At 51.3% G+C, this 23,723-nt stretch overlaps 1 protein-coding gene across 1 annotated transcript in view; it reads right to left on the bottom strand.

Moving 5' to 3' along the window:
• URB1 (URB1 ribosome biogenesis homolog) overlaps nt 1-23,723 on the bottom strand; it is a 53,521-nt gene that overhangs the window by 25,716 nt on the left and 4,082 nt on the right. Inside the window, exons 5-15 of the mRNA XM_040980733.1 lie at nt 19,110-19,206; nt 18,212-18,297; nt 16,952-17,086; nt 15,560-15,684; nt 10,749-10,944; nt 8,810-8,947; nt 7,373-7,546; nt 5,674-5,803; nt 4,837-4,953; nt 3,347-3,459; nt 904-1,020 (exon numbers count right to left, since the gene is read on the bottom strand). Coding sequence (XP_040836667.1) covers nt 904-1,020; nt 3,347-3,459; nt 4,837-4,953; nt 5,674-5,803; nt 7,373-7,546; nt 8,810-8,947; nt 10,749-10,944; nt 15,560-15,684; nt 16,952-17,086; nt 18,212-18,297; nt 19,110-19,206 — 1,428 coding nt within the window. The remainder of the gene's footprint in view (nt 1-903; nt 1,021-3,346; nt 3,460-4,836; nt 4,954-5,673; nt 5,804-7,372; nt 7,547-8,809; nt 8,948-10,748; nt 10,945-15,559; nt 15,685-16,951; nt 17,087-18,211; nt 18,298-19,109; nt 19,207-23,723) is intronic.

A 23,723-nucleotide genomic window follows, 5' to 3' on the forward strand; every position in this document is an offset into this window, starting at 1 on the left:
CAGTCTTTGATAACGGCCAAGGTCAGACAGGCTTTGGAGACCACAGAGAGGGCCAGGATTCGCGGAATGAGGCACCCTCTGCTACATGGTTCCCTGGAAGAGCAGGGAGGGAGAAGACCCTGAGACCACCAAGTGAGGGCATGCCCTGCCCCGACACTCGCCATCACCCTAACAGCTTTAGAAAGGTGGGGCCAGTGGCCCAAGGCCACCCAGGAAGTACAAGGATAAGTCCGTGGGAAGTGAGCATCATGGGAAAACTGTGAAGGGATTTTGAAACGTTCTGCACCAGAATGAACTTATTCTCTGATTCATTCTCCAAGATCTTCTGAGAGTGCCCCTGTAACATTGGGATTTGAATCTAGGAGTTGGACTTGAAAGCCCATGCTGCCTTTCCACTTTTAACACACTGGCTCCTGGAAACATGGCAAAAGTCTAAGACACAGAAGCCTTCTGTTTTAACACTTAAAAACGGTCCTGGCAGGCCTGGCACAGTAGCCTAGTGGCTAAAGTCCTTGCCTTGCATGCGCCGGGTTCCCATATGGGTGCCAGTTCATGTTTCGGCTGCTCCACTTTCCTTCCAGCCCTGCTTGTGGCCTGGGAAAGAGGCAGAGGATCACCCAAGGCCCTGGGTTCCTACACCCACATGGGAGACCTGGAGGAGGCTCCTGGCTTCAGACCGACTCGGCTCCAGCCATTGCAGCCACTTGTGGAATGAAACAGCAGATGGAAGATCTTTCTGTCTCTCCTTCTCTCTGTAAATCTGAGTTTCCAATAAAATAAATAAAAAAGTCATGGCACCTCCTGAATCTGACAAGCGTTCCCAGGCACCTGCTGTTCAGCAGACCCATGGGGAATGTTTTTGAGCTGGCCACTGAGAGTAGGGACAGGGGAGAGAGGACTCACCTTCATGATGAGAAGTTGGGTGGACGACTTCAGCTGCAGGTGGCTACTGGTCACAAACATTTTCATCAGCAGGTAGAACACAGAGCGCTCGGCCACTTGCTCTGCGTCCGGGCCTTCCTAGGGGGCAGACGATGGTGGGAGGCTTTGAAGGCGTGTAATTATATATGCAGTCACACAATCTTAAAATCTCACGGGCCGTTGCTCACTAAGCCAACGTGTGCGCCTGTGCCCAGGCCACTTCAGGCCCTTCCTCTCCTCTCACTGCAGCCACAGCTCAGCCAGGTCCCATGACTACGTGCAAGCAACCTCAGAGGTTCAGACTCATTCAAAACTCCAAACATCAGCTGTAGGAACAGTGCTAACAGCCAACACTGGCAAACCCCACCATGTGACAGCACCAACCATGGGTCTTAACGGGTACTCACTCACTTCATCCTCCCAACAGCCCCGTGAGGTGGGCAGAGCTGCTGCTCTACTTTGCATAGTTGGGAAGCATGGACCCAGCCCAGCCCGCATGGTGCAGAGCCCAGTGTTGGGTGGTGACGTCACTCCATTAGAGGCTGAACTGGCGGCACAGTGCCAGGATGCTTTGGCTAAAGGCATCATCGCCCTTGCCAACATTTCTCCTCCTAAAAAGACTCCCAGGCTAGGTCCCTGCATCTTGGAAAGACATACATCTCCAGAGCCTGAACCTAAACTCCATGGGATCTGTGTGGCCCCTGGCATGATGCCAGGGTCAGCTGAGCCCGGCAGATCATGCCAGCATTAGTTCCTCAGATGAGGGTACTTTAGAAAGTTGGTGGGAGATTTCTAGCACCTTGTGGACATGCCCTTGTAGCAGGTGGGACACATGGAATAAATGTCTTAGCACCAGCTCTGTTCAGAGGCCACGATTCAATTTGCAATTTAATCATTAAGACCAACTGGTCCAGTTCTGCTACAGAGAAAGTCAGTCAACAATAGCCCCTTTTGTCACCAGTCTAGGAGGCTGGGGCTGTGACTTCAGCAGGGGGGAGGCCACGCAGGGCAGCCACTTGGGGAAAGCCACCTGAGCCCTCCATATCCCTATACGCTGTCTTTCCAGGAGGCACACACAGTAGCCTAACAGGGCATACACAGCAGCGGACGTTGGCAAGAACTGGAGACAATGACGCACAGCTGGGACCAGGGAAGACAAACAGCGCACAGCCACAGCATTCCACACTCCACCGGAGATGCCGTGTATAAAAGTTCCAATGTGTGTTTTCACACCACCAATTCTACTGTCCACAAAATCCAAGTCATTACAAAACAATCTGGAAGGTGGGGGAGGGGCACGGTGGCTCAACGGGCTAATTCTGCACCCTGTGGCATTGGCATTCCATGTATGATGTATCCCAGCTGTTCTACTTCCAATCCACTCCCTGCTTATGGCCTGGGAAAGCAGCGGTGAAGGGTCCAAAGCCTCTCTCCCCTTCTCTCTAAAGACATCTGCCTTCCAAATAAAAATAAATTCCTTTAAAATAAAAAAAAAAAACAAAAACGGGGGGCTGGCACTGTGGTACAGTGGGTAAAGCTGCTAACTGTGGTGTTGGCATCCCACATGAATGCTGGTTCAAGTCCCAGCTGCTTGACTTCTGATCCAACTCCCTGCTATTGCAGCTGGGAAAGCAGCTGGAGAGGTCCCGAGTGCTTGGGTCCCTGCAGCCATGTGGGAGACCTGGCCCAGCTCCAGGTGTTACAGCCATTTGGGAAGTGAGCCAGCAGATGGTTTCTCTCCTTCTCTTTGTAATGGTGCTGTGCAAATAAAAATAAATCTTAAAAAAACAAAACAAAAAACCCAAAACGTATTAGTAACTTGAGCTACAAAGAAGCACATCCCCTAATGAGCTTTAGTGTGCCGAGCCATCTCCCTTCTTTGCACAGAAGTGCTGGAGCATCTGAGTGTAGAGTGTTTGTGGTGTCTGAGCGTCCCTTTAGAGTTCAGTATTACATCCTTCAGAAAGGCCTGCAAGACTCCACTGAACACAGAAAAAATTGCTGTGTTTAGGGATCTCCTCGGCATGCACAGCCCTCTGCGGGCTTCGCGCTGCTGCCAGCTCTGCCCTACGCAATTCCAGGCTGAGGATAAAGAAGAGGAAGTGTGTGCTTATTTCCTTCAAAAATGTTTTTAAATAACTGAAAAAAAAAAAAAAAGGAGAACAGTGGAGGTAAATAAATGGAAACTCCCTACACCTGGCAAGAGTATCTTTGCATGACAGACTGCTCCGAAGGGCGCCGTTTCCCCAGGGGCCCAGCGCCCGGGTCAGGGACTGCTCCGAAGCGCACTGTGTCTCAGGGACTGCTCTGTTCCACCAGGCGCCTCTAGATGGAGAGCTGCTCCCATCTTCCACTGCGCCCCCATAGTCCTGCCCCATGAGGCAGGTGAGTTCCCAGCAGGTGCCTAGACTGGCATACTCCTTACCTGTGCCTTCAGCCACACAAACTTGTTGGCAGGCAGCTCGAGGGCCACCTTCAGCATGTGGTGCTGCAGAATGGGGGGCGCCTCCTCCCGAAGGCCCTGCTCGGAGATGACGCCTGTGGATGCCAGAGGAAAGAGAAAGGGTTACCCAGAGGCACGGCCCAGCAACCACCGCCCAGGACCAGAGGAATGCACAAGGCTAAAGAGAAAGAGGGGCATGCATGGGAGTCTATGATCACCTTCACACAGCCTGGGCCCAGGCATGGTGCACTTGATACATGCTTCTCTACCCAGCACCATCCCCTAAGCCCAAATTCCACTGGCCCAAGGCAGCCCTTCTCTGCCACAGTGCCCAGGCTGAACCGGTCTTGCCACTGGCATCACCACCACACTTCACTGCCCCCAGTGTGGGCTTCTGCTAACGTCATCCTTCACTTGGGGCACAGGCCTTTCCGCACAGATGGCAAGAGCCGGAGCCTGGGTCCCCAAGCTCTGGATTTCTCTCTTGCTTTGGAAGGAAAGACACAGCTACCAAACGCTACATGGCCACGTGTGAGCAAATTCTATACCCCCCTTAGCAAAGCGGCCTTTTCACCTTTGGGTGGTTAAAAGTTTAATGGCAGTTAAAAATTAAAAAAAAAATATTCAATGGTGGGGCCCAGCACAATGGTGCAGTAGGCTGGTTATTCCCCCCGTCCTTTTGAGTGTCAATATTCTATATGGGCACAGTTCATGTTCTGGCTGCTCCACTTCCCATCCCTGTTTGTGCCCTGGGAAGGTGGCAGAGGGTGGCCCAAAGCCTTGGGATCCTGCACCCATGTGGGAGACCAAGAGAAGCTCCTAGCTTCAGATCAGCTCAGCTATGGCTGTTGCAGCCATTTGAGGAGCAAACTAGTAGATGGAAGATCTTTGTCTCTCTCTCCTCTGTGTAAATATGTCTTTCCAATAAACATTAATTCAAAAAGTATACAAAAATTGAATTGTAGCTTTTGGAAAGGGGTTATTGAACACTTACATCAATTCCAAGTCTGACTGGTCTGCAAGTCTTCATTAGAAAGCTGATTTTATTGGGCCAAGTGCACCCCTAGGCAATGTGGGCAGACAAGTGTGCTAGTTTGACAAGCTGCCCTTTGATCCTGACCCATGTAGGTGGAACACAGGGTGGCGACCCCCTTACAGAGGAGATGTCCTCATGACAAGGTCCTGATTTCAACTGTATGCTGACCTCCTGCCCCTGAAAAGCCGCTTCAGAACTGGCTTCACGTGGCCTGACCTGTGGGCTGCCCAGTAGGTCAGCTGGCTGGCTCCTCCTTTCCTCTCACTGCAGCTAAGGGTTCCTCCACTGACTTAAGACAGTCCAGGCATTTCAAAACACTCTGGGCACAGGCAAGCTACCTGCTCCACACCAGGGGATTCTCCTCTTGTACGTGGGGGTGCTCTCTGCCCCAGGGGCCTAGACAGTGGCAAAAGCCTTGCTGGTCCCAGCCACCCACCTTTCAGGAGCTTGCTGAAGTCGAAGTTGTACTGGGTGACCACGTGCGGCACCACCTTCTGATAGAGGCAGATGACCTGCAGCAGGACGGCTTTCAGAAGAATGGTTTCCGCGTCATCTACACCAAAGCACACATGCACCTTGCGTTAACAGCTACCTGCCTTTGCCCCCTGCCAGTAGCAGGGAGGCAGCGGGGCCACACCTGGTGCCACATGGCAGCCTCCTACATGCCAGGCAACTGGGGTCACAGACACATCCCTCCAGATTCAGATGATGGGGTCAAGGTGGCAGAAAGACAGAGGCCGCTCAAGGGGTCGGGGTGTGGCCCTGCTTCCCTGCGATGGCCTCAAGACAGGACCAGGCTAGCCTGTCGTGGGCTTCCGCACTCATATGAGCAAGGTGGGCACAGATGAGGAGCTCCCCTGGCAGGGCTGTGATAGGGGTTAAACGCGATGCACCCACAGGGACAGGGCCCATGGCCTCATTAACTACAAGGATACAGTCCACAGCGGGAGGCTGTGTGGTCTACCTGCAGAATGAGAGCTGCGGCCCTCCCCTTTGGCCATCCCTCCCCTGCCCCGAAAGGCCAGAGCAGCAGACAACAGCCGCTCAGGGTAACGCCACACTGCCAGCGAGCATGGGCTCGGCCCTCGGAGCTGCTCCCATTCAATCTGCACGGCCACTCCAGTTTCTTTCTCTCAGTGAAAAAAAAGGACCAGGACCCAGTCACAACCACTGAGGGGCTTGGAAATGAGAAAAATTCAAGAACCTTTCAAATGGAGCCACTCTGGTCTGCCCATGCCGGCTGCGCCCCACCCGGCCCCCCCAAAGCCCTCACCACACTGGGGAATGTCATGGGCTGCCACAGTCTTGTCACTTCCTTCCTTCCCTTTCCGGTCCTCCTGTTTTGTCTCTTGCTTTTTCAGGGACTGCCAGACCCACACGATGGTGTTCAGGTCTGGCAAGATCTAAGAGGGGAAAAAGAAGCGAGGAATCAGTCATGTTCATGAAGACAAGCAAAGGAAGCAATCATGGGCAACACACAGAGGGGCCTGAGCAAGTATCTGAGTGTGTGTGAGTGTGCATGTCAGAAAAAAAACTCAGGCAAGACTGGGGCCACTTTCCCTAGACGCTGCGTTCCCACCCTGGAATGACATGGTACACAAACAACCATGATCACGAACACAACCCCTGGACTGATCACACTCGGGCAAAAGACACGTGGTCCACGTGACCTGGGTGGTGTCAGAGCTGCTGGACAATTAGCAGGTGCCTGGCCTCCCTCGTGAGCAGACTGAATCATAGGAAGGGCCAAGGAGGCCTTCCCAAGCCACCACCCCATGCCCGGGCTGTGGGACAGTCAGCATTTGCAGCAAAGTGTAAGGGGCTACATGATCCCAGAGAGCCACAGTTCCACGACTGTTGTCACGGGACAACGTGCAGATGACCTGAATTCTCAATCCTGCACAGAAGTTCTGTACTAGGGAGGGGAGATTTCTCTGTTCCTTACTTAGTTCCAACTTTGGATCCACACCCTCTCTTGCAATGACCAGCAGGGTCGCTCTGGAGCTCCCCACCGCAAAAAATTAAAATTAGATTAGATAGACAGAGAGCAACAAGGAAAGCTTAGAACCAGACAGGAAACGGTCAGCTTGGACTCACATATACCTTACTAGGTAGGACACAAAGGTTAGTTACTCCTCACTAAAGTATTGAACATTTCTCTACACATCCCTCCTAAAACTGTTTTGCACCTCAATTGTTAACATATGCCTTGTTAGAGTTATAAGCCAGTTTGGACTATCCTAAAATTCGCCAAGTTCAGTAAAAATTATGTTTCAATACTATAAACTGCTAAATATAAAAATGAAAATAGACACGAGACAGCTGAATATTACCCTAAAACCATTTTAAGGTGTATAGCAGCTGGTTGTGTATAAACTAAAATTGAAATGTCAATGAAGTAGTCATAGAAAGTGGTTAAGAACTTTCATTTTCTAACTTATTGGTCACTCAATACCATGTCAATTAACTCCATAATGTTGTAAATTGTTGTTGAGGTTATGTTGTGGCATTTCACTGGATGGGATGATATTCTGCCAGCTCTACTTTCAGACCAGGGATGGTCTCCCAAGGAAACTGTTGAAATTATCTGAACATGAGAGGCTGAACTCTATGCATGGTTCGTGCTCGCAATGAAAGAACCATGACTGCACATGAACTGTACTACTGCAACAATGTGGAGGAATCCAACATGGGGGGAGGGCACAGAGGAGGTTAGGGGAATCCCAGAGCCTATGAAACCATGTCATAAAATGAAATTAAAAGAAAAAAAAAAAAGAAGGTCTGCACTACACCCTAAGTGTGACCAGCGCTGCTTAGACCATCATGGCAGGCAGCAGGCTTTATCAGCAGGGGCTTGGCACCCACACTACCACACTGTGCCCTCCCCGCACCCCGTGTCTCGGGACATACCCGAGCCCTGCCCTGGGCTACCCCACCGTGGTTTGCAGTGGAGGGGTGCAGGCCCAGCCTACCTTGCTCAGGGCCTCTCTGAAGAGCTGCACAAACTCCTCCATCATGGTGGCTGTGTACACGCCTGGGCCCTGCCACACCTCTTTGTCCAGGCAGTACTCAATGGTTTTCAACGCTCTCTTCAAAATGGCAGAAACCAGGGACAATGCTGTGTGCTTCACAGACTTGCTGTCCAGCTGGGGATACAAAACAGTGAAACCACAGATGTTTCTGGAGCACAGTGCCCACAGGCTATCCTGGCCCCACGCATGCCTACTGCTCTTCTTGGATTCCTCCAAGGTAAAGCCACATACGTGATGGCTACATCAGAAGGGTGACACACGCTCCCCACTAGCCCTGCCAGAAGCCTGCAGGTCTTACCCTGGCAGCGCTGGGGAAACAACTACACGAAAGGCTGAAAAGTCCCGTGGTGGTTTTTGCCACAGACTCTTTGGTAAGCCATCTCTGACAGCCACTCAGCTAACATGTACTCCCTGCCGTACAGCTCAGGGCTCAGGGAACGAGCAGCCCGCTCACGGGCCTCTTACTACTACAAACCACCGCCAGGGAGGTCTCTCGAGCCCTCACTCACCACAGAGGCTGAGCGAGGCTCAAGGACCATAAAATCCTGCTGTGGCACCAAAAGGAAGCCCACAGCTCGAGACCCCAGCCCAGATCAGCGCATGCAGGATCTGCACCATGGCAATGCCCCATGCGCACAGGAGGGAAGCTGGGGTGGGATGCTGGAGATTCAGACAGATCAGACAAGTCCCGTGAGTGAATCTAATGCCTGCTTCAGGCCAGTGCCCCAGCATTCCCAGTGGCACGGTACACTGCAGGAGGACTGCACTGAAATGTTCTAAGCCACTAACAGCTCCATCTCTCTGAAGGCAGGGTTCAAACAAGACTCAGCAGGACACCTGCAGGGCTTGCAACACGCCAAAACAGCTGGCACCCTGCTTTCAAATACCTTAGGTCCTGTTTCCAAAACAAGCTCTCTCCCTCCCCATCCTCAGATGTCACTGTTGGGTGAGTTTTCAGATGGGGCTGGCATTCTGTGATGTCAGCATCCCATACGAGCAGGTGAGGGCCAGCCTTTTACTTTCCAGCCCACCAGAAGAAAGCTGGGGCTAGTGGGTGGCAGAGGGGTACACCAACACAACCCCCCAAGTATATACATTGAACACAGGCTTTGTGATATGATTTTCTAGCAAGCATCTCAGAAAATAGTAATGTCTCCTCCAGAACAGACAGGCAAGCCAACTGTGCCCTGATTTTGCATATGATGATTGGGCCAACAGAACTAAAGCCCTTCTTGCCTGATCCTACAGAGGGCTCCCTCCCTCCACTGCTACCCAGTCAAACGCATCCAAGCTGGTATTCACAAGAGCAATCATGCAGCACAGCCAGAAGGCTCAGTGGGAGAACATTCTGGAAGCAAGACAACCATATGGTCTTACATTTAAAGCTTGAGTGAACATGATCTTGTTGCAGACCAGGGGCGCAGTGGTCACCATTACCATGGCCAGCAGGCGCGGCAAGGGGATAAACTCCCGAGTCTGAAACGCTCGGGAAACTTCCGGCTGGGCTTCATAGATCTAGCAAGAGGACAAGAAGAGACAGAGAATGTCAGAAGCAACTGTCAAGCCTGATGTCCGCCATGGGCACTCAATAGGAGAGCTGTCACCAACAATAAGGCCTGGGGCCCCCAAGGCCACCTGTCCCCAGCCTGACCACCCCAAAGCAGAGCTTGATCTGTGCTCCAGGGAGTGTGTCAGAACCTCTGACAGCAAATGATTGCTGCTAGAGCCCGCAACAGCATTGCCCCCCAGTGACTGCTGCCCTGCTTGGGCACCTGATGGGCTGTGCCACCTCCTGGAAGCTTGGGGGTGGACACATTTTACAGTAAAAACAAAACATGTTTATGGGTGACAAAACTGAGCATCAAGGAAGCTAAGCCACAGCCCCAGGACCACAGAGCTAGAGGAACAGCCAGGATTGGAGCCCAGGCCTGCAAGGAGCAGGGCTTGCCCATGCCCTGCACTGGGTGAGTGGGGCCCAAAGCAGCTCCCAAGAGGGGTGCTGACAGCGGGACTGTGTGTTCCCTGGGAAGGGGACACAGTGCACATTCTCACCCAGGTTTCACGTGGGCACATAAGGGCACTCAAGGAGTCTCCAGGGACTCGGGATCAAGGCCTGTTTCCCAGGTGCCATCAGGCCCAGCTAGAAGCCTAAGATAATCACAGGTATCTCTGCATCAGGCAGATGGACAGAAAGCTCCCTGGAGCCCAGCAGCACAGCCAAAAATCTCACAGTGAGTGCTCTCATGGCAAGATGAGGGCTGCTGGCATCTGAGACAGAAAGGAAACTGACAGGGGCTGGCGTTGTGGCCCAACAGGGCAAGCTGCGGATTGCACTGCTGACAGCCCATATGGGTACAGGCTGTGCCCCTTCCAATCTAGCTCCTTGCTAAGGCCCTGGCAAAGCAGCAGAAGATCAAGTCTTTCGACCACTGCCTTCCATGTGGGAGACCCAGATGAACTCCCGGCTCCTGGCTTTGGCCTGGCTTACTCCTATCTATTGAGGCCATTTGGGGAGTGAATCAATAGATGGAAGATCTCTCTCTGTCTCTTCCTCTCTCCAACTCTGCCTTTCAAATAAATAAGTATCCACAAAACAAAAAAGGACATTGGGGTCAGTGCTGCAGCAAGCTAATCTTCTGCCTGCAGTGCCAGCATCCCAAACTAGCATCATTTCATGTCCTGGCTCCTCTACTTCCACTCCAGCTCCCTGTGGTTGACTCCCTGGCAAGTCAGCAGAGGATGGCCCAAGGCCTTGGGCCTCTGCACCCATGTGGGGGACTCGGAAGAAAGTGAGTGGCTCCCAGCTTTGGACCAGCTCAACTTTAATCATCATGGCCTTTCGGAGAGTGAACCAGCAAATGGAAGATCTCTCCCTGTCTCTCTGTAACTCTAAATTTCAAGCAAAAAATAAACAAACTTTAACAATAAAAGGACACTGACAGACAGCCACTTAACAAGCAGACCACATCACACAGCTTATTCGAAGTTTCTGAAACAGCAATATTTAAGAACTCTGCCACAGCTGCTGCACTCCAGCTGTTCCTGTGCTTCCCAAAGGCAACAAGATCTTTCACTCCAAGCAAAGCTTCAATGGGGAAGACACCCCATTCCAACAAATTCAAAAGGAAAAAAAAAAAAAAAACCCAAAACCCCAAATTCAGCTCAGTGAAATGCAACAAGGTCACCAAATTCACAGGACCAAAAACCACACTTCTGGCCCAAAGAGGAAGTCTTCCTATTGTAGTGCTTTTTGGGCTAGAATGTCAGCAGAGACCCTCCCAGCTTTCCGGGCCCCAGCCATGACCCTGAATGTGACCTTGTTGAGGAGCTTGATGTTATTCTGCCAGGTGGCCTTCACTCTGGGCAGGAAGGAGAAGGTCACTTCCTTGAAGTACTTGTTGAGCAAGTCCGGGCACACTTTGAGGATGTTCACCACCAGCTCGGCCACCAGCTCGTCATCTGCCGCTGTCTTCAACCCCAGCAGGAAGTGCAGCAGGGTCAGGTTGCCTCCTCTGGGGAGAAAGGGCAGCTGACCAGTCAGCAGGGGGCGCTCACAATGCTGCAACTCCCCCTTGCATGGCTGCTCTCCCATGGGCAGGGGAAGAAGGGGATGTGTCCCAGTTAGTCCCAGGGGGCAGGGGGCTGGGGGCAAGGCCATGGCCAGTGGGGTCCCAACTCCCCACCTGAGGACCTGCATTCCAATCCCCGACTCCTGTGCCTGACAGTCTTTCACTCATTTCTCCTTTTCTCCCTTGAGTTCAATGTGGCTTCAAAGGGGGAAGGAAATTGCTCTTGCCCTACCCTGCCATCCATCAGTTGGCCTGTTCAGGCAGCTGAGATTACCACAAACAAAGACCTTGTTACCCAACAACTGCAGTGCTGGCATCTCCTATGGATGCCAGTTCTGACCTAGCTCCCGGGCAACCGTCTAGGAAAGCAGCGGAAGGTGGCCCCAGGGCTTAGGCACTTGCAACCACACAGGAGCAGTCATCTGGGGGGTGAGCCAGTGTATAACCTCTCTCCCCTTTTCTCTGTAATTCTGCCTTTCAAACAAAAGTAAATCTAGGGCCCAGCGGTGTGATCTAGCAGCTAAAGTCCTCGCCTTGAACACGCCGGGATCCCATATGGGCGCTGGTTTATATCCCGGCAGCTCCACTTACCATCCAGCTCCCTGCTTGTGGCCTGGGAAAGCAGTGGAGGACAGCCCAAAGCCTTGGGACCCTGCACCCATGTGGGAGACCCGGAAGAGGTTCCTGGTTCCCAGCTTCGGATTGGCGCAGCACTGGCTATTGCAGTCACTTGGGGAATGAATCATTGGATGGAAGATCTTCCTCTCTGTCTCTTCTCCTCTTTATACATCTGACTTTGTAATAAAAATAAATAACTCTTAATTTAAAAAAAAGTAAATCTAAAAGAAAGGAAAGGAAATGGCAAAATCAAACCTCAGCAGGGGGAACTCCCTTCCAAAAGTTCACTGACCTCTTTCCTCAGACAGAAGAAAAAACAAATGTGTGAGTGTAAAAAATACAAATATGGCACCTTTCTTTTTAATGGCTTAAGTTGTTGTTTAATCATTTGCTTTTAAAGATTTATTTATTTTTATTGGAAAGGCAGATATACAGAGGAGGAGGAGAGATAGAGAGGAAGAGCTTCCGTCCGATGATTCACTCCCCAAGTGACCACAATGGCAGGAACTGAGCCCATCCGAAGCCAGGAGCCAGAGCTCTTCCGGGTCTCCCACGCGGGTGCAGGGTCCCAAGGCTTTGGGCTGTTCTCCACTGCTTTCCCAGGCCACAGGCAGGCAGCTGGATGGGAAACAGGGCTGAAGGGATTAGAACCGGCGACCATACGGGATCCCAGCACGTTCAATGCGAGGACTTTAACCAGTATGCTATTGTGCCAGGCCCAAGATTTATTTTTATTTATTTATTTTTTTTTTTTAAAGATTTTTTATTTTTATTATTTTTTCATTGGAAAGGCGGATATACAGAGAGGAGAGACAGAGAGGAAGATCTTCCGTCCGATGATTCACTCCCCAAGTGAGCGCAACGGGCAGATACTATGCCGATCCGAAGCCAGGAGCCTCTTCCGGGTCTCCCACGCGGGTGCAGGTTCCCAAAGCTTTGGGCCGTCCTCGACTGCTTTCCCAGGCCACAAGCAGGGAGCTGGAAGGGAAGCGGGGCTGCCGGGATTAGAACCGGCGCCCATATGGGATCCCGGGGGTGCAAGGCGAGGACCTTTAACCACTTGCGCCACCGCGCCGGGCCCTATTTATTTTTTTTTTAAAGATTTATTTTTATTATTTTTTTATTGGAAAGGCAGATATACAGAGAGGAGAGACAGAGAGGAAGAGCTTCCGTCCGATGATTCACTCCCTAAGTGAGCGCAACGGCCGATGCTATGCCGATCTGAAGCCAGGAGCCTCTTCTGGGTCTCCCACGCGGGTGCAGGGTCCCAAAGCTTTGGGCCGTCCTCGACTGCTTTCCCGGGCCACAGGCAGGGAGCTGGAAGGGAAGCGGGGCTGCCGGGATAGAACTGGCGCCCATATGGGATCCCGGGCGTGCAAGGCGAGGACCTTAACCACTTGCACCACTGCGCCGGGCCCGAGATTTATTTTTAAAACATTTTTATTTGGCCCCAGCGCAGTAGTCTAGTGGCTAAAACTCCTTGCATTGCATGTGCCGGAATCCCATATAGGCACTGGTTTATGTCCCAGCAGCCCCGGTTCCTCCTTGTGGCCTGGGAAAGCAGTCCCTGTGGTCTGGGAAATCAGTTAAAGACGGTCTAAGGCCTTGGGATCCTGTATGCACATGGGGGATTCAGAGCAAACTCTTGGCTCCTGGCTCTGGGTTGGCTCAGCTCTGACAATTGCAGTGACTTAGGTAGTGAACCAGTGAACAAATCTTTCTTCTCTCTGTATCTCCTCTCTGTAAATCTGCCTTTTCAATAGCTTTTTAAAAAACATTTCCTTACTTGTATTGGAAAGTCAGCTAAACAGAGAGGAGGAGATACAGAGAGAAGGATTTGTTCACTGGTTTACTGCCCAAGTGGCTGCAACTGTCAGAACTGAGCTGATTCAAAGCCAGAAGCCAGACCTTCTTCCGAGTCTCCCACGTGGGTGCAGGGTCCTAAGGCTTTGAGCTGTCCTCTACTGCTTTCCCAGGCCACAAGCAGAGAGCTGGGTGGATGGTAAGTGGAGAAGCCGCGACATGAGTCAGCACCCATATGGGATCCTGCAGTATACAAGGCATGGATTTAGCCACTGGGCCATCACACAAGGCCCAGTTTGTTTTTAATCCAAAGTGCTCGAGAGATTGATGCATGCTTCAAAACGTCATAAAACCATTTCTGAAATTCAGGCCAGCACAAGGTGTTTGCCCACCTGTCCTTTTTGTTTCTCACTGATTTCAAATTCCTACACCTTACAGAGGCCCGGATAGCTCAGTCGGTAGAGCATCAGACTTTTAACCTGAGGATCAAATTCCTACACCTTCACTTAGCAGGTGAAAGAAGTTACTACTACGAGAAAACAAAAACAAAATGCTACAGTAAAACCAAGCAGGCAAAGAAAAACAAAAGGATGACAAGACAACTGCCAGAGTTTGACCAGCACTTGGCTCACCAAGGCCTTAAGTGTATACTCGCTAAGCATTTAGGTCAGCAGCACTAAGTGGCCGGGCACCAGACTTTTAATCTAATTATGCAGTTGAGGTGTGGCCTGGAGGGAGGTCCTTACACCCCTCTATGGAAGAAGTGCTCAAGAGTAGGCTGGGCGCTCAAGTAAGCCAGGCCAGTCTTTGGCTCTGCTTCCTGCCTTGTGGTGCGATGCTTTTTTCTGTCTGTGTGCCCTACCTCAGCACAGCCATGGTCACTGGTGGCTGAAGCAAGGTGGCAGCCCACGGTCGGACTGTGAGCCTCCAAAACCAGGGGGCAAAACCAGCTTCCTTCCAGCCCAAGTGGCTTTCGTTAGGCACTTTGTAGTAATAACAAAATGTGAACACAATGACAAGTGGAACAGGGGGGAAAACACACACACACACACACACACACAATGGTTCCAATGACTGGCGCTCGGCTAGGCCAATGCCAGGAGCTTAGATTCCATGTATCTCTCTCCCACTGGGATGGCAGAGACCCAAGCACTTGGGCCATCTCCTACTGTTTTCCTAGGTGCATTAGCAAGAAGCTGAATTGGAAGTGGAGCAGTTGGGACACAGCCAGGTGCCCGCACAGGATGCTGGGGTAACAAGTAACCTGCAGTACTCAACACCAGCCCCCATGTTTATCTTTTAATGCCATCTTCCCATTACCTTTCCAAAGCCCCCTGTACTACACACTACAAAGTTTACGAGAGGGCCCAGCACGATGACCTAGCAGCTAAAGTCCTGTCTTGAATGCACTGGGATCCCACAGGACACTGGTTCATATCCTGGCAGCTCCACTTCCCATCCAGGTCCCTGTTTGTGGCCTGGGAAAACACTCAAGGACGGCCCAAAGTCTTGGGACCCTGCACGCACGTGGGGAGACCTGGAGGAAGTTCCTGACTCCTGGCTTCGGATCAGCACAGCACTGGCAGTCACACTCACTTGGGAAGTGAGTTATCAGACGAAAGATATTTCTCTCTGTCTCTCCTCTTCTCTGTATGTCTGACTTTGCAATAAAAATAAATAAACCTTAAATAAATACATAAATAAAAGCAAAGTCTACGAGACTATAATCAACACCAGATTTGGACCTGATACTCTCCCTGCTGATGAAGCATTATCATAATTGAAATGTGTTATACAATCCAAGCGCACAGTTGTGGAATCCTGTCAGCAGTCTGGCTGATACAGTCAACTCCTAGAGTCTAACCTTTAATACCACAAGCATCTCCCCTCCCTGGGAGAAAGGATACATCCTCTGCAGTATCCTTTAAAACTGCTCTCCGCCCAGGGGCGGGACATGGAACACCAAGAAGTTCTCCCTGTCTCTCACTGCCCATTCTCCAAGGTGAGGAAGCGCCCACCATTCTAGTTACAACTGCACGAGGTCCTTAGTTTGCACTAGGCAGTCACGCTCGTGATAACATCTGAGGACCGGTCCCCGTGCCCCCACAGGGTTCACACACACGTGGTCTCACTTTACCTGCCAAAGGTGCCCAGGGATGCATCGTAGAAGTTAATGCCATGCTTGAGGGAGCAGCAAAGCTCCAGCAGGAAGCCGTGAACCAGCTCCCGCACCATGGCCGTCCCCGCCTCTCCCGCAGACACCTGAGAGGGGTGCAAAAGAGAAACAGTGAATCCCAAACCTCTGCACAGCTCGGAAATAAAGACGGAGGACTTCCACACGCTGAAGACTCAGCATCAGTCCAAGAGCCCAAGACGCAAGAAGTGAAACATGGATGCACCAGCAGGACGGAAAGGCGCTCACACGGGGCAGGTTTCAACATGTCTTTCTAAAAGCTTAAAAATGACTTCATTTCCCTTGCTCTTCCGAATAAAACCCCACATTTGCGAGGGTTTTTACGAAGCCCCTGAGGCTTCCTGGCAATGGGGCGGAAAGACAAGTTCAAGACAAGAGGACCTGGGCAAATTACAGTGGGCCACGGGGCTGGATGAATGATCAAAGAGCTAGCAGGAAGTGTGAGTCCTCACCACTCGGCCAAGTCCACGGTCAGAAATGTCCCCAGGGAAAACGCAAAGGGGGAAAGTTCAAATGCACAACGGACTTGGGTTGATGTGAGAGCAACTGCTTTCAATCTGGTATCACATTAGCTGCTCTAAAATAAAGTATTTACATCTTGGGCCCAGCTTGGTAGCCTCACGGCTAAAGTCCTCGCCTTGAACACGCCAGGATCCCATATGGGCGCCAGTTTTAATCCTGGCACCCTGCTTCCCATCCAGCTCCCTGCTTGCGGCCTGGGAGGGCAGCTGAGGGCGGCCCAAAGCCTTGGGACCCTGCACCCATGTGAGAGACCAGGAGGAGGCTCCTGGCTCCTGGCTTTGGATAGGCTCAGCTCCTGCTGTTGCAGCAGCTTGGGGAATGAACTATTGGACGGAAGATCTTCTTTTCCATCTCCTCCTCTGTATATCTGCTTTTCCAATAAAAATTAAATATTCTTTAAAAAGACAAGAGAGAAAACATCCTTTAAAAAAATTATTCGCATCTGTAACTGAGGCTGTGGACACCTGAAAGAAAGAGCAGGGGGTGGGTGCACTGGTCTAAAGCTAAAGACATGCATCCCAGGAGAACCTCAGGGGCTGCCCGCCTGGCCAAAGGTGCCAACGGGTTTCTCATTAACGAAAAGAAAATCCAATACAGATTATAATAACTCAGGGAGCAGAACAGAAGTCTCAGTGTCACAACATTTTTTTTTTTAAATTTTACAAAATATGCGGCATAGAAACTAGGGCAAGCTAGCCAGATAGCTGTAAGTCCAAAGAGATCTGAGGGTGTGGCATGCTGCTGTCAGCTGGGAGCATCCCTCCACCCCGACCCTGGGACGAGAGCACCTGTGAGGCGCCGAGGACCACGCACCTCCATGTCTTCCGGGTTGTCGGGGCTCACGTCGGCAATCCCGTTCCAGGCGTAGAGAGAGGCTATGTGGCTGAGCAGCTGCGCCGTGAAGAAACGCACCTTCTGGGTCTTCGTGATACTTTTGTTGTGAACCACCTGCGGACGAGGATGAGGCTCGGTTCATTTCCGCAATGACCTCCACTGTGTTCTCATCCCTCTAACTACAGCACATGCTAATGGCAAAAGCTTGATTAAACAAAAAGGAAAATAGAACCATGAGATCCATCCACATGCTCAACCTTGGGACACCCAGTTGGCACTCTGGTGCATTTACTTTGAGTCTCTGCACACGTGTGCGAGTGTGCGAGCACACACGTGTATGCACACACGCGCTGCCTATCACCTGAGATTCTGTTTATGCGTGGCCGTGTATCTCCTCTACTTACATAAGGAAAGCTGCTTTTTCTGCTTTATTAAATATTCCCTTAGAAGAGGGAGTGAGGAATCTATTTTTTCCTTGCCAAAGGCCAACGGATATTTTTAACATCACTTGCGGGACATACAAAATTACCAACTTAAAAATGAGCCTGCTACAGATTTATTCAATTTTGAATTCTACCTGTGGTTGCTCTGGCAGGGCCAAGATCAAATTATCTTTGCAGGCCTGAAGTGGCCTGCAGGCAGGAAGCTCCCCACCCCTGCACTACAGCATCATCGTGGGGGCCGGCACTGTGGTGTAGCGGGTAAAGCCATGGCCTGCAACACCAACAGCCTATGTGTGTGCTGGTTCGTGGCTCAGCTGCTCTGCTTCTGACTCTGTTCCCTGCTAATATCCTGATAGTAGAAGACACACGAGGAAGACCTGGAAGAAACTCCTGGCTCCTGACTTCCGTCTGACCCAGCCCTGACCATTACAACCATTTGGGGAGTGACCCAGTGGGCAGAAGATTTCTCTCTTTCATCTCTCTCTCTAACTCTGCCTTTCAAAATAAATAAAGTTCATGACAGTTACACAGGCTTACCAGGCAATGTCAAACAAGGCTTTTCTCCCACAGTTGACAGGATGTGAAACACCTGCCATCCTTCAGCTTTTTTTGGTCCTGGTCTTTGTTCATCACCAAGAGCAAGTGTCTGCTTACGTAACTGCTTCCCATTCATCCTACACATTGTAACCCCCTACAAAGGCAGCTGTGGTTCTAGCATCCCATAAAACTCCAGGGAATCCCTCTTCTTTGATGAGAGCCAAAGGGATAATGGGAGTGCTGTTTCCCAAACACGTACCTTTGTTTTCAGTGTGGACAACAAAATATTGATGGTAGAAATCCTATCTTCCTTTATGCCTGAGCTAAAAATGCAAGGAATAAATTCTGAAAAGAAAAGTTTCAAAGCATTAAACTCAGAAGCATTTGGAAAAGGAAAACAGGTGGGCACACATTACTGTTTAGTAAGCAATGTCATCTGCCGTTTTTTTTTTTCCAAGAAATGATTTTAGCTTTGTCCTTTTTAATTATACAAGTTCACTGCATCATAATAACCCCTTTCCTGACAAAGTAAACCAAGAGCTCTTAAAGACGAAACAATGACAGAATTTTTTAAAGAAGCAGTTTCATGATTCTTTTTCTTTACTCATAGTAAGTAAAATCAACACTGACTGTTTGAAAGTGTGTGTTGCGACAGTGTTCTAATACTCCATTGTTCAGTTGTGTTCCCGGCAGGAGAGACAGGCTAGGGCAGACTTCCGTGTGCCTCTGTTTGCTTCTGGCTCACTCCTGGTACTTTCTGACCCCTGAAGAGACAGCCACCCCCTGGAGTGCCACACTGTGTCCCTGGCCAACGCACCGTGACCCAGGGCAGAAGCACCTGAGCCACTCCAATGTCACTTATTCTGCACTTCATCTCTATGAAAGCAAATTCTTTATTCTTAGAAAAAAGAAAATCAGGAAGCTGGCACTGTGGTATAGTAGGTTAAGCTTCTGCCTGCAATGCTGGCATCCCACATAGGATGGGTGTGTGTTCCGCCTTTGTCTGCCCACCCTGCGCTCCGAGGTTGGCACCTGTCCTGGGCAGGGTATTGGCTGGCAGCTGGTTGGTGGAACAGGAACACCCATGTGCTTTCTGAGCTGCGGGAACAAACCAACATCACCTCTGCTTCGCCACACACACGCATGCGCGCACATACCTTTCAGTTCCAGCACCTGCACTATGGTGTTGTCATCCCCTGCGATGAGGAAGGACAGGGCAAACTGGATGTAGGCCAGCCGGACATCGGGCACTCCCTAAGGACGGAGCAGACCATGTGTCAAGGGCACAGTCCACATAGTACAAAAGGACAGAATGGACAGTGGCAGGCACACGCCCCTCCTGCTGCGCCATTATTCCTGCCCCCGTCAGCAGGCGGTGGAGGCCCAAAGCCAGCGTTCTTTGCTTACTTTTTTTTTTTTTAAAGATTTATTTATTTCTATTGGAAAGGCAGATATACAGAGAGGAGGAAAGACAGAGAAGAAAATCCTCCATCCGATGGTTCACTTCCCAAGTGACTGCAACGGCTGGAGCTGAGTCAATCCAAAGCCAAGAGCCAGGAGCTCCTCCGGGTCTCCCAAGCGGGTGCAGGGTCCCAAGGCTTCCTCGATCGCCTTCCCAGGCCACAGACAGGGAGCTGGATGGGAAGCGGGGCTGTTGGGATATGAACCAGCGCTCATATGGGATCCTGGTGCATGCAAGGTGAGGACCTTAACCACTATGCCATTGCGCTGGGCCCTGTTTGCTTACTTTTATTTGAACAGAGTTACAGAGACAGAGACAGAGATACCACCTTCCATGCGCTGATCACTCCCCCACACAGCTGTAACGGCCAACTCCAAAGCCAGGAATCAGGAGTTTCTCCCATGTGGGCATCAGGGATCGGAGCAATCCTCCACTGCCCTCCCAGGTGCAAATGCTGCAAGCCTCCCCAGGCCTTGTGGCCGGCACTGCCCTGTGGGCTTCAGCCATGTGACCCAGGATGGTGGGTGCCCTTGACAAGAGTCTAAAAACCTTGATGAGTGGCTAAGCCAAACTATTCATCATTCCATGTGTGGTAAGGCCCCCGAGACGCGCGTCAGGCAAGGCCCCGGGCGACCGTGTTGGAGCCAACGTGTGCGGCTAACCCTGCACTGTGGAACTGGAAGTGGATCCCTCCCCAACAGGCACTCGGCAGGCGCACTAGTTCACTGCCAAGAAACAAGCAGAATCACCGAGACTGAATCCCTGAATACCAGGGAAGCTAAAGAAGCAATCTCTGCCTTCCAGAGATTTCTGTGTCCCTGAATAATGGCGGTAGAGGGTGGGGAGCAGGAGTGATGACCATGATGACCATTATACCTGCTACTTATCGAGTCCTCAGAGCAACTCGAGGTTCAGATGCCTGTCACAACCATTTCACAGATGAAGAAACTGAGGCAAAGAAAACCTCACTCGACAGACCGGTGTTGGTTGTGCAGTGGCTTAACTGTGAGCAATGCTGGCATTCCAAAAGGGCTATAGTTCCAATCCCAGCTGCTCTGCTTCCAATCCCGTTCCTTGTTAACACACCTGGGAAAGCAGCAGTACATGGCCTCAGTTCCCGAGGCCTTGCATCCACATGGGAGACCCAGATGAAGCTCCTGTCTCCTGGTGGTCCTGGCTGCTGTGGGCTGGTGGGGAGTGAACCAGCGGACGGCAGCTGTCTCCTTCCGCCCCGTCTCTCTGCCTTTCAAGCCAATTTCAGTAACTAAAACAATTAAAAATACAAAGAGCTCACTCAAAGGCACGCAGCAAGAGTGCCCAGGACCCCGGGGTCACACACCTGGCTACCCTGACTGTGGAGCAGCTCCCCGCTGCTTCTCAATGCTGAGGCCCACTCATGTCACATTCTCTCTTAGTGGCACCATTTAGGTCTCAGTGACCTTGGGGCAAAGGAAAGGATGGCCACCCCTGTTGGCTCACCCAAGGATCTAGGCTCACGCATGCGTCATACTTCAGCACGTCCTTGCTTGGTCAAGGCTGGATTTTTTTTTTTTTAAGATTTATTTATTTTTATTGCAAAGTCAGATATACAGAGAGGAGGAGAGACAGAGAGGAAGATCTTCCATCTGATGATTCACTCCCCTAGTGACCGCAACGGCTGGAGCTGTGCCGGTCTGAAGCCAGGAGACAGGAACCTCCTCCAGGTCTCCCCACGCACATGCAAGGTCCCAAGGCTTTGAGCCATTCTCAAATGCCTCCTAGGCCACAAGCAGGGAGCTGGATGGGAAGTGAAGCTGCCGGGGTAAGAAACTGTATCCATATGGGATCTTGGCACATTTAAGGCGAGGACTTAAGCCACTAGGCCATCGTGCTGGGCCCAAGGCTGGCTTTGATACATGGATCCTTTTTTTTTTGTAAAGATTTATTTATTTTTATTGCAAAGTCAGATGTATAGAGAGGAGGAGAGATAGAGAAGAAGATCCTCCGTCTGACAATTCACTCCCCAAGGGACCACAATGGCCAGTGCTGTGCCGATCCGGAGCCAGGAGCCAGGAACTTCTCCAGGTCTCCCACATGGGTGCAGGATCCCCAAAGCATTGGGCCGTCCTCAACTGCTCTCCCAGGCCACAAGCAGGGAGCTGGATGGGAAGTGGAGCTGCTGAGATTAGAACCGGCACTCATATGGGATCCCGGGCATACAAGGTGAGGACTTTAGCCGCTAGGCCACCGCGCCGGGCCCAATACAAAGATCCTGAGATGCTTGGGCTACCGTCTCTGTCTCCAGGAAGCTCCTCACCACTCCCTCACTGTTCAAACAAGAGAGCACTAGCTCCAACACTGACCGCAGGAAAGGACTTTTGGCAAACCTTTGGCCTTGGAGGAATTAAATCAGGCTGTGCTTGTTCCCTGCTAGTGAAGAGGACACACAATGGTCCCAATTTCTGCTCAACTAGCATTATTTGGAGTCAGGGCCCTGGAAAACTTGGACACTTGAACCCACTGTCTCCTGTTCTAGATCTTTCTATCCTACTTGTACATGACAGCATTGGGCTAGACTGTTTTTCAGGTCCCTAAAGCAATTCAGTTATCACCCAACTCCATCTTGTATATGCTAGACACTTCCCTAACACTGCAGGAATGGGACGGAACCCCTGACACATACCCACCTGTTGGTCACTCCAAGGTGGCCACAGTGCAGGCATCCACACAGCTGCCTGGGTTGCTACCCTCAGCACACTCCATCTGAGGCATCCCACTCCCTGTGGTGCAGTGGGTTAAGCCGTCACTTGTGAGGATAGCATCCCACAGGAGCATAGGTGTGAGTCCCAGCTGCTCCACATCCAATCGAGCTCCCTGCTGGTACACCTGGGAAGATGGCAGAAGATGGCCTATGTGATTTGGCAGCTGCCACTGGCAGGGCAGTGTCAGAGCTCCTGGCTTTAGCCTAGCCCATCTCCAACTAGGAAGTGAACAGACCGACAGAAGAGCCCTCTCTGTCTCTCTCTCTCTGTTTACTCTGCTTTTCAAACAAATTAATCTGAAAGAAAGAGAGAAAGAAAGAAAGAGAAAAAGAAAAGAAAGAAGCCCACTTGCACTCAAAGCTGGCCTGCGCCTACTCCTCATTCCTCTCGTGTGACCTCGCGGCGTCAGGATCCCGGGCAGCGAAATCCTGTCTAAAACAGACCACGATGTATCTGGCAAAGCTGCTCCTTGGCACAGGACTTTAACAATGCTTTCTTTGGCTGCGTGAGTCTATCCATAATCCTCTTCGTGCTTGAGGCTTTAAATAATGTTCCAATGCACTCATAAAAGGAGAGGGGGAAAAACACTTAACTAGCATATTCAACAACTAAAAGTCACACACACACACACGCACACACACACACTCACAAAGGGTGTTGGGTGAGGCAAAGCAAGAAAAACTCCCAAGATTCGAAAGAGGTTTAAGTAACCTATCAGCCAGACACGTGTGCCCCTCGCCGGGATCATGACTTGAACCGTGGAGCATAAACCTATTCGGGGGTAGTCAGGAGGAGCTGAGATCGGAGCTGGGTCTATGAGATGACACTGGGAACTGATCGATGGCGTGTGTGTGGTGGTGTTAAAGACAAGGGCTGGGGAAGGCCTTACAGTGTCAAGAGCACATGCTGACACCCAAGCTCAGGATTGCTGTGTGCTCCTTAGAAGCCAGGAGCTTCTTTCAGCTGTGAGCACTCCTGACATGCCCTCGGCTGTGAAGGTGTCTATCTGGGTACCATTCCTGTTTAAGACATCGATACAGAAGAACACGGGAAAGAGGGTAAAAACACTCCAACTCAGCAGTAATTCCCATTCTACAGCTCACTGAGAAGCACAGCCTGCCCGGGCCCAAGGGTGGAAGTTCAGGAAGGGGGACCAGCACTGTGGCTTAGTAAGTAAAGTCGCCTGCTGTGATGCTGGCTTCCCCTATAGGCATCCATTCAAGCGCCAGCTGCTCCACTTTTGATCCAGCTCCCTGCGAAAGCACCTTGGAAAGCAGCAGAAGATGGCCCAGTAACTGGCAGGTGCAAGTCCCGGATGGAAAAGCCAGGCGCTAACCCCAGGATTTCCACTTACAGAGGATCCCTGGTTACTTAGAAGGACATGCTCACCAGTAGCCCCATTCCCACATCTGGGAAGGCTGCACCCTGAGCCCCGAGGGACAGCCTGGGCAAGCTCTGCCACAGGGGCCCTCCTCCCGGGCCCTGCTCCAGCCAGGTGAGACTGAGTTGTGAGATAGAGCAGAAAACCTTGTGACCCTCCAGAGGAGGTGGAGGAAGGGATGGAGGGG

The sequence above is a fragment of the Ochotona curzoniae genome, unplaced genomic scaffold (genome assembly GCF_017591425.1).
Source record: "Ochotona curzoniae isolate NIBS_2020 unplaced genomic scaffold, NIBS_Ocur_1.0 contig_3498, whole genome shotgun sequence".
Classification (NCBI taxonomy): domain Eukaryota; kingdom Metazoa; phylum Chordata; class Mammalia; order Lagomorpha; family Ochotonidae; genus Ochotona; species Ochotona curzoniae.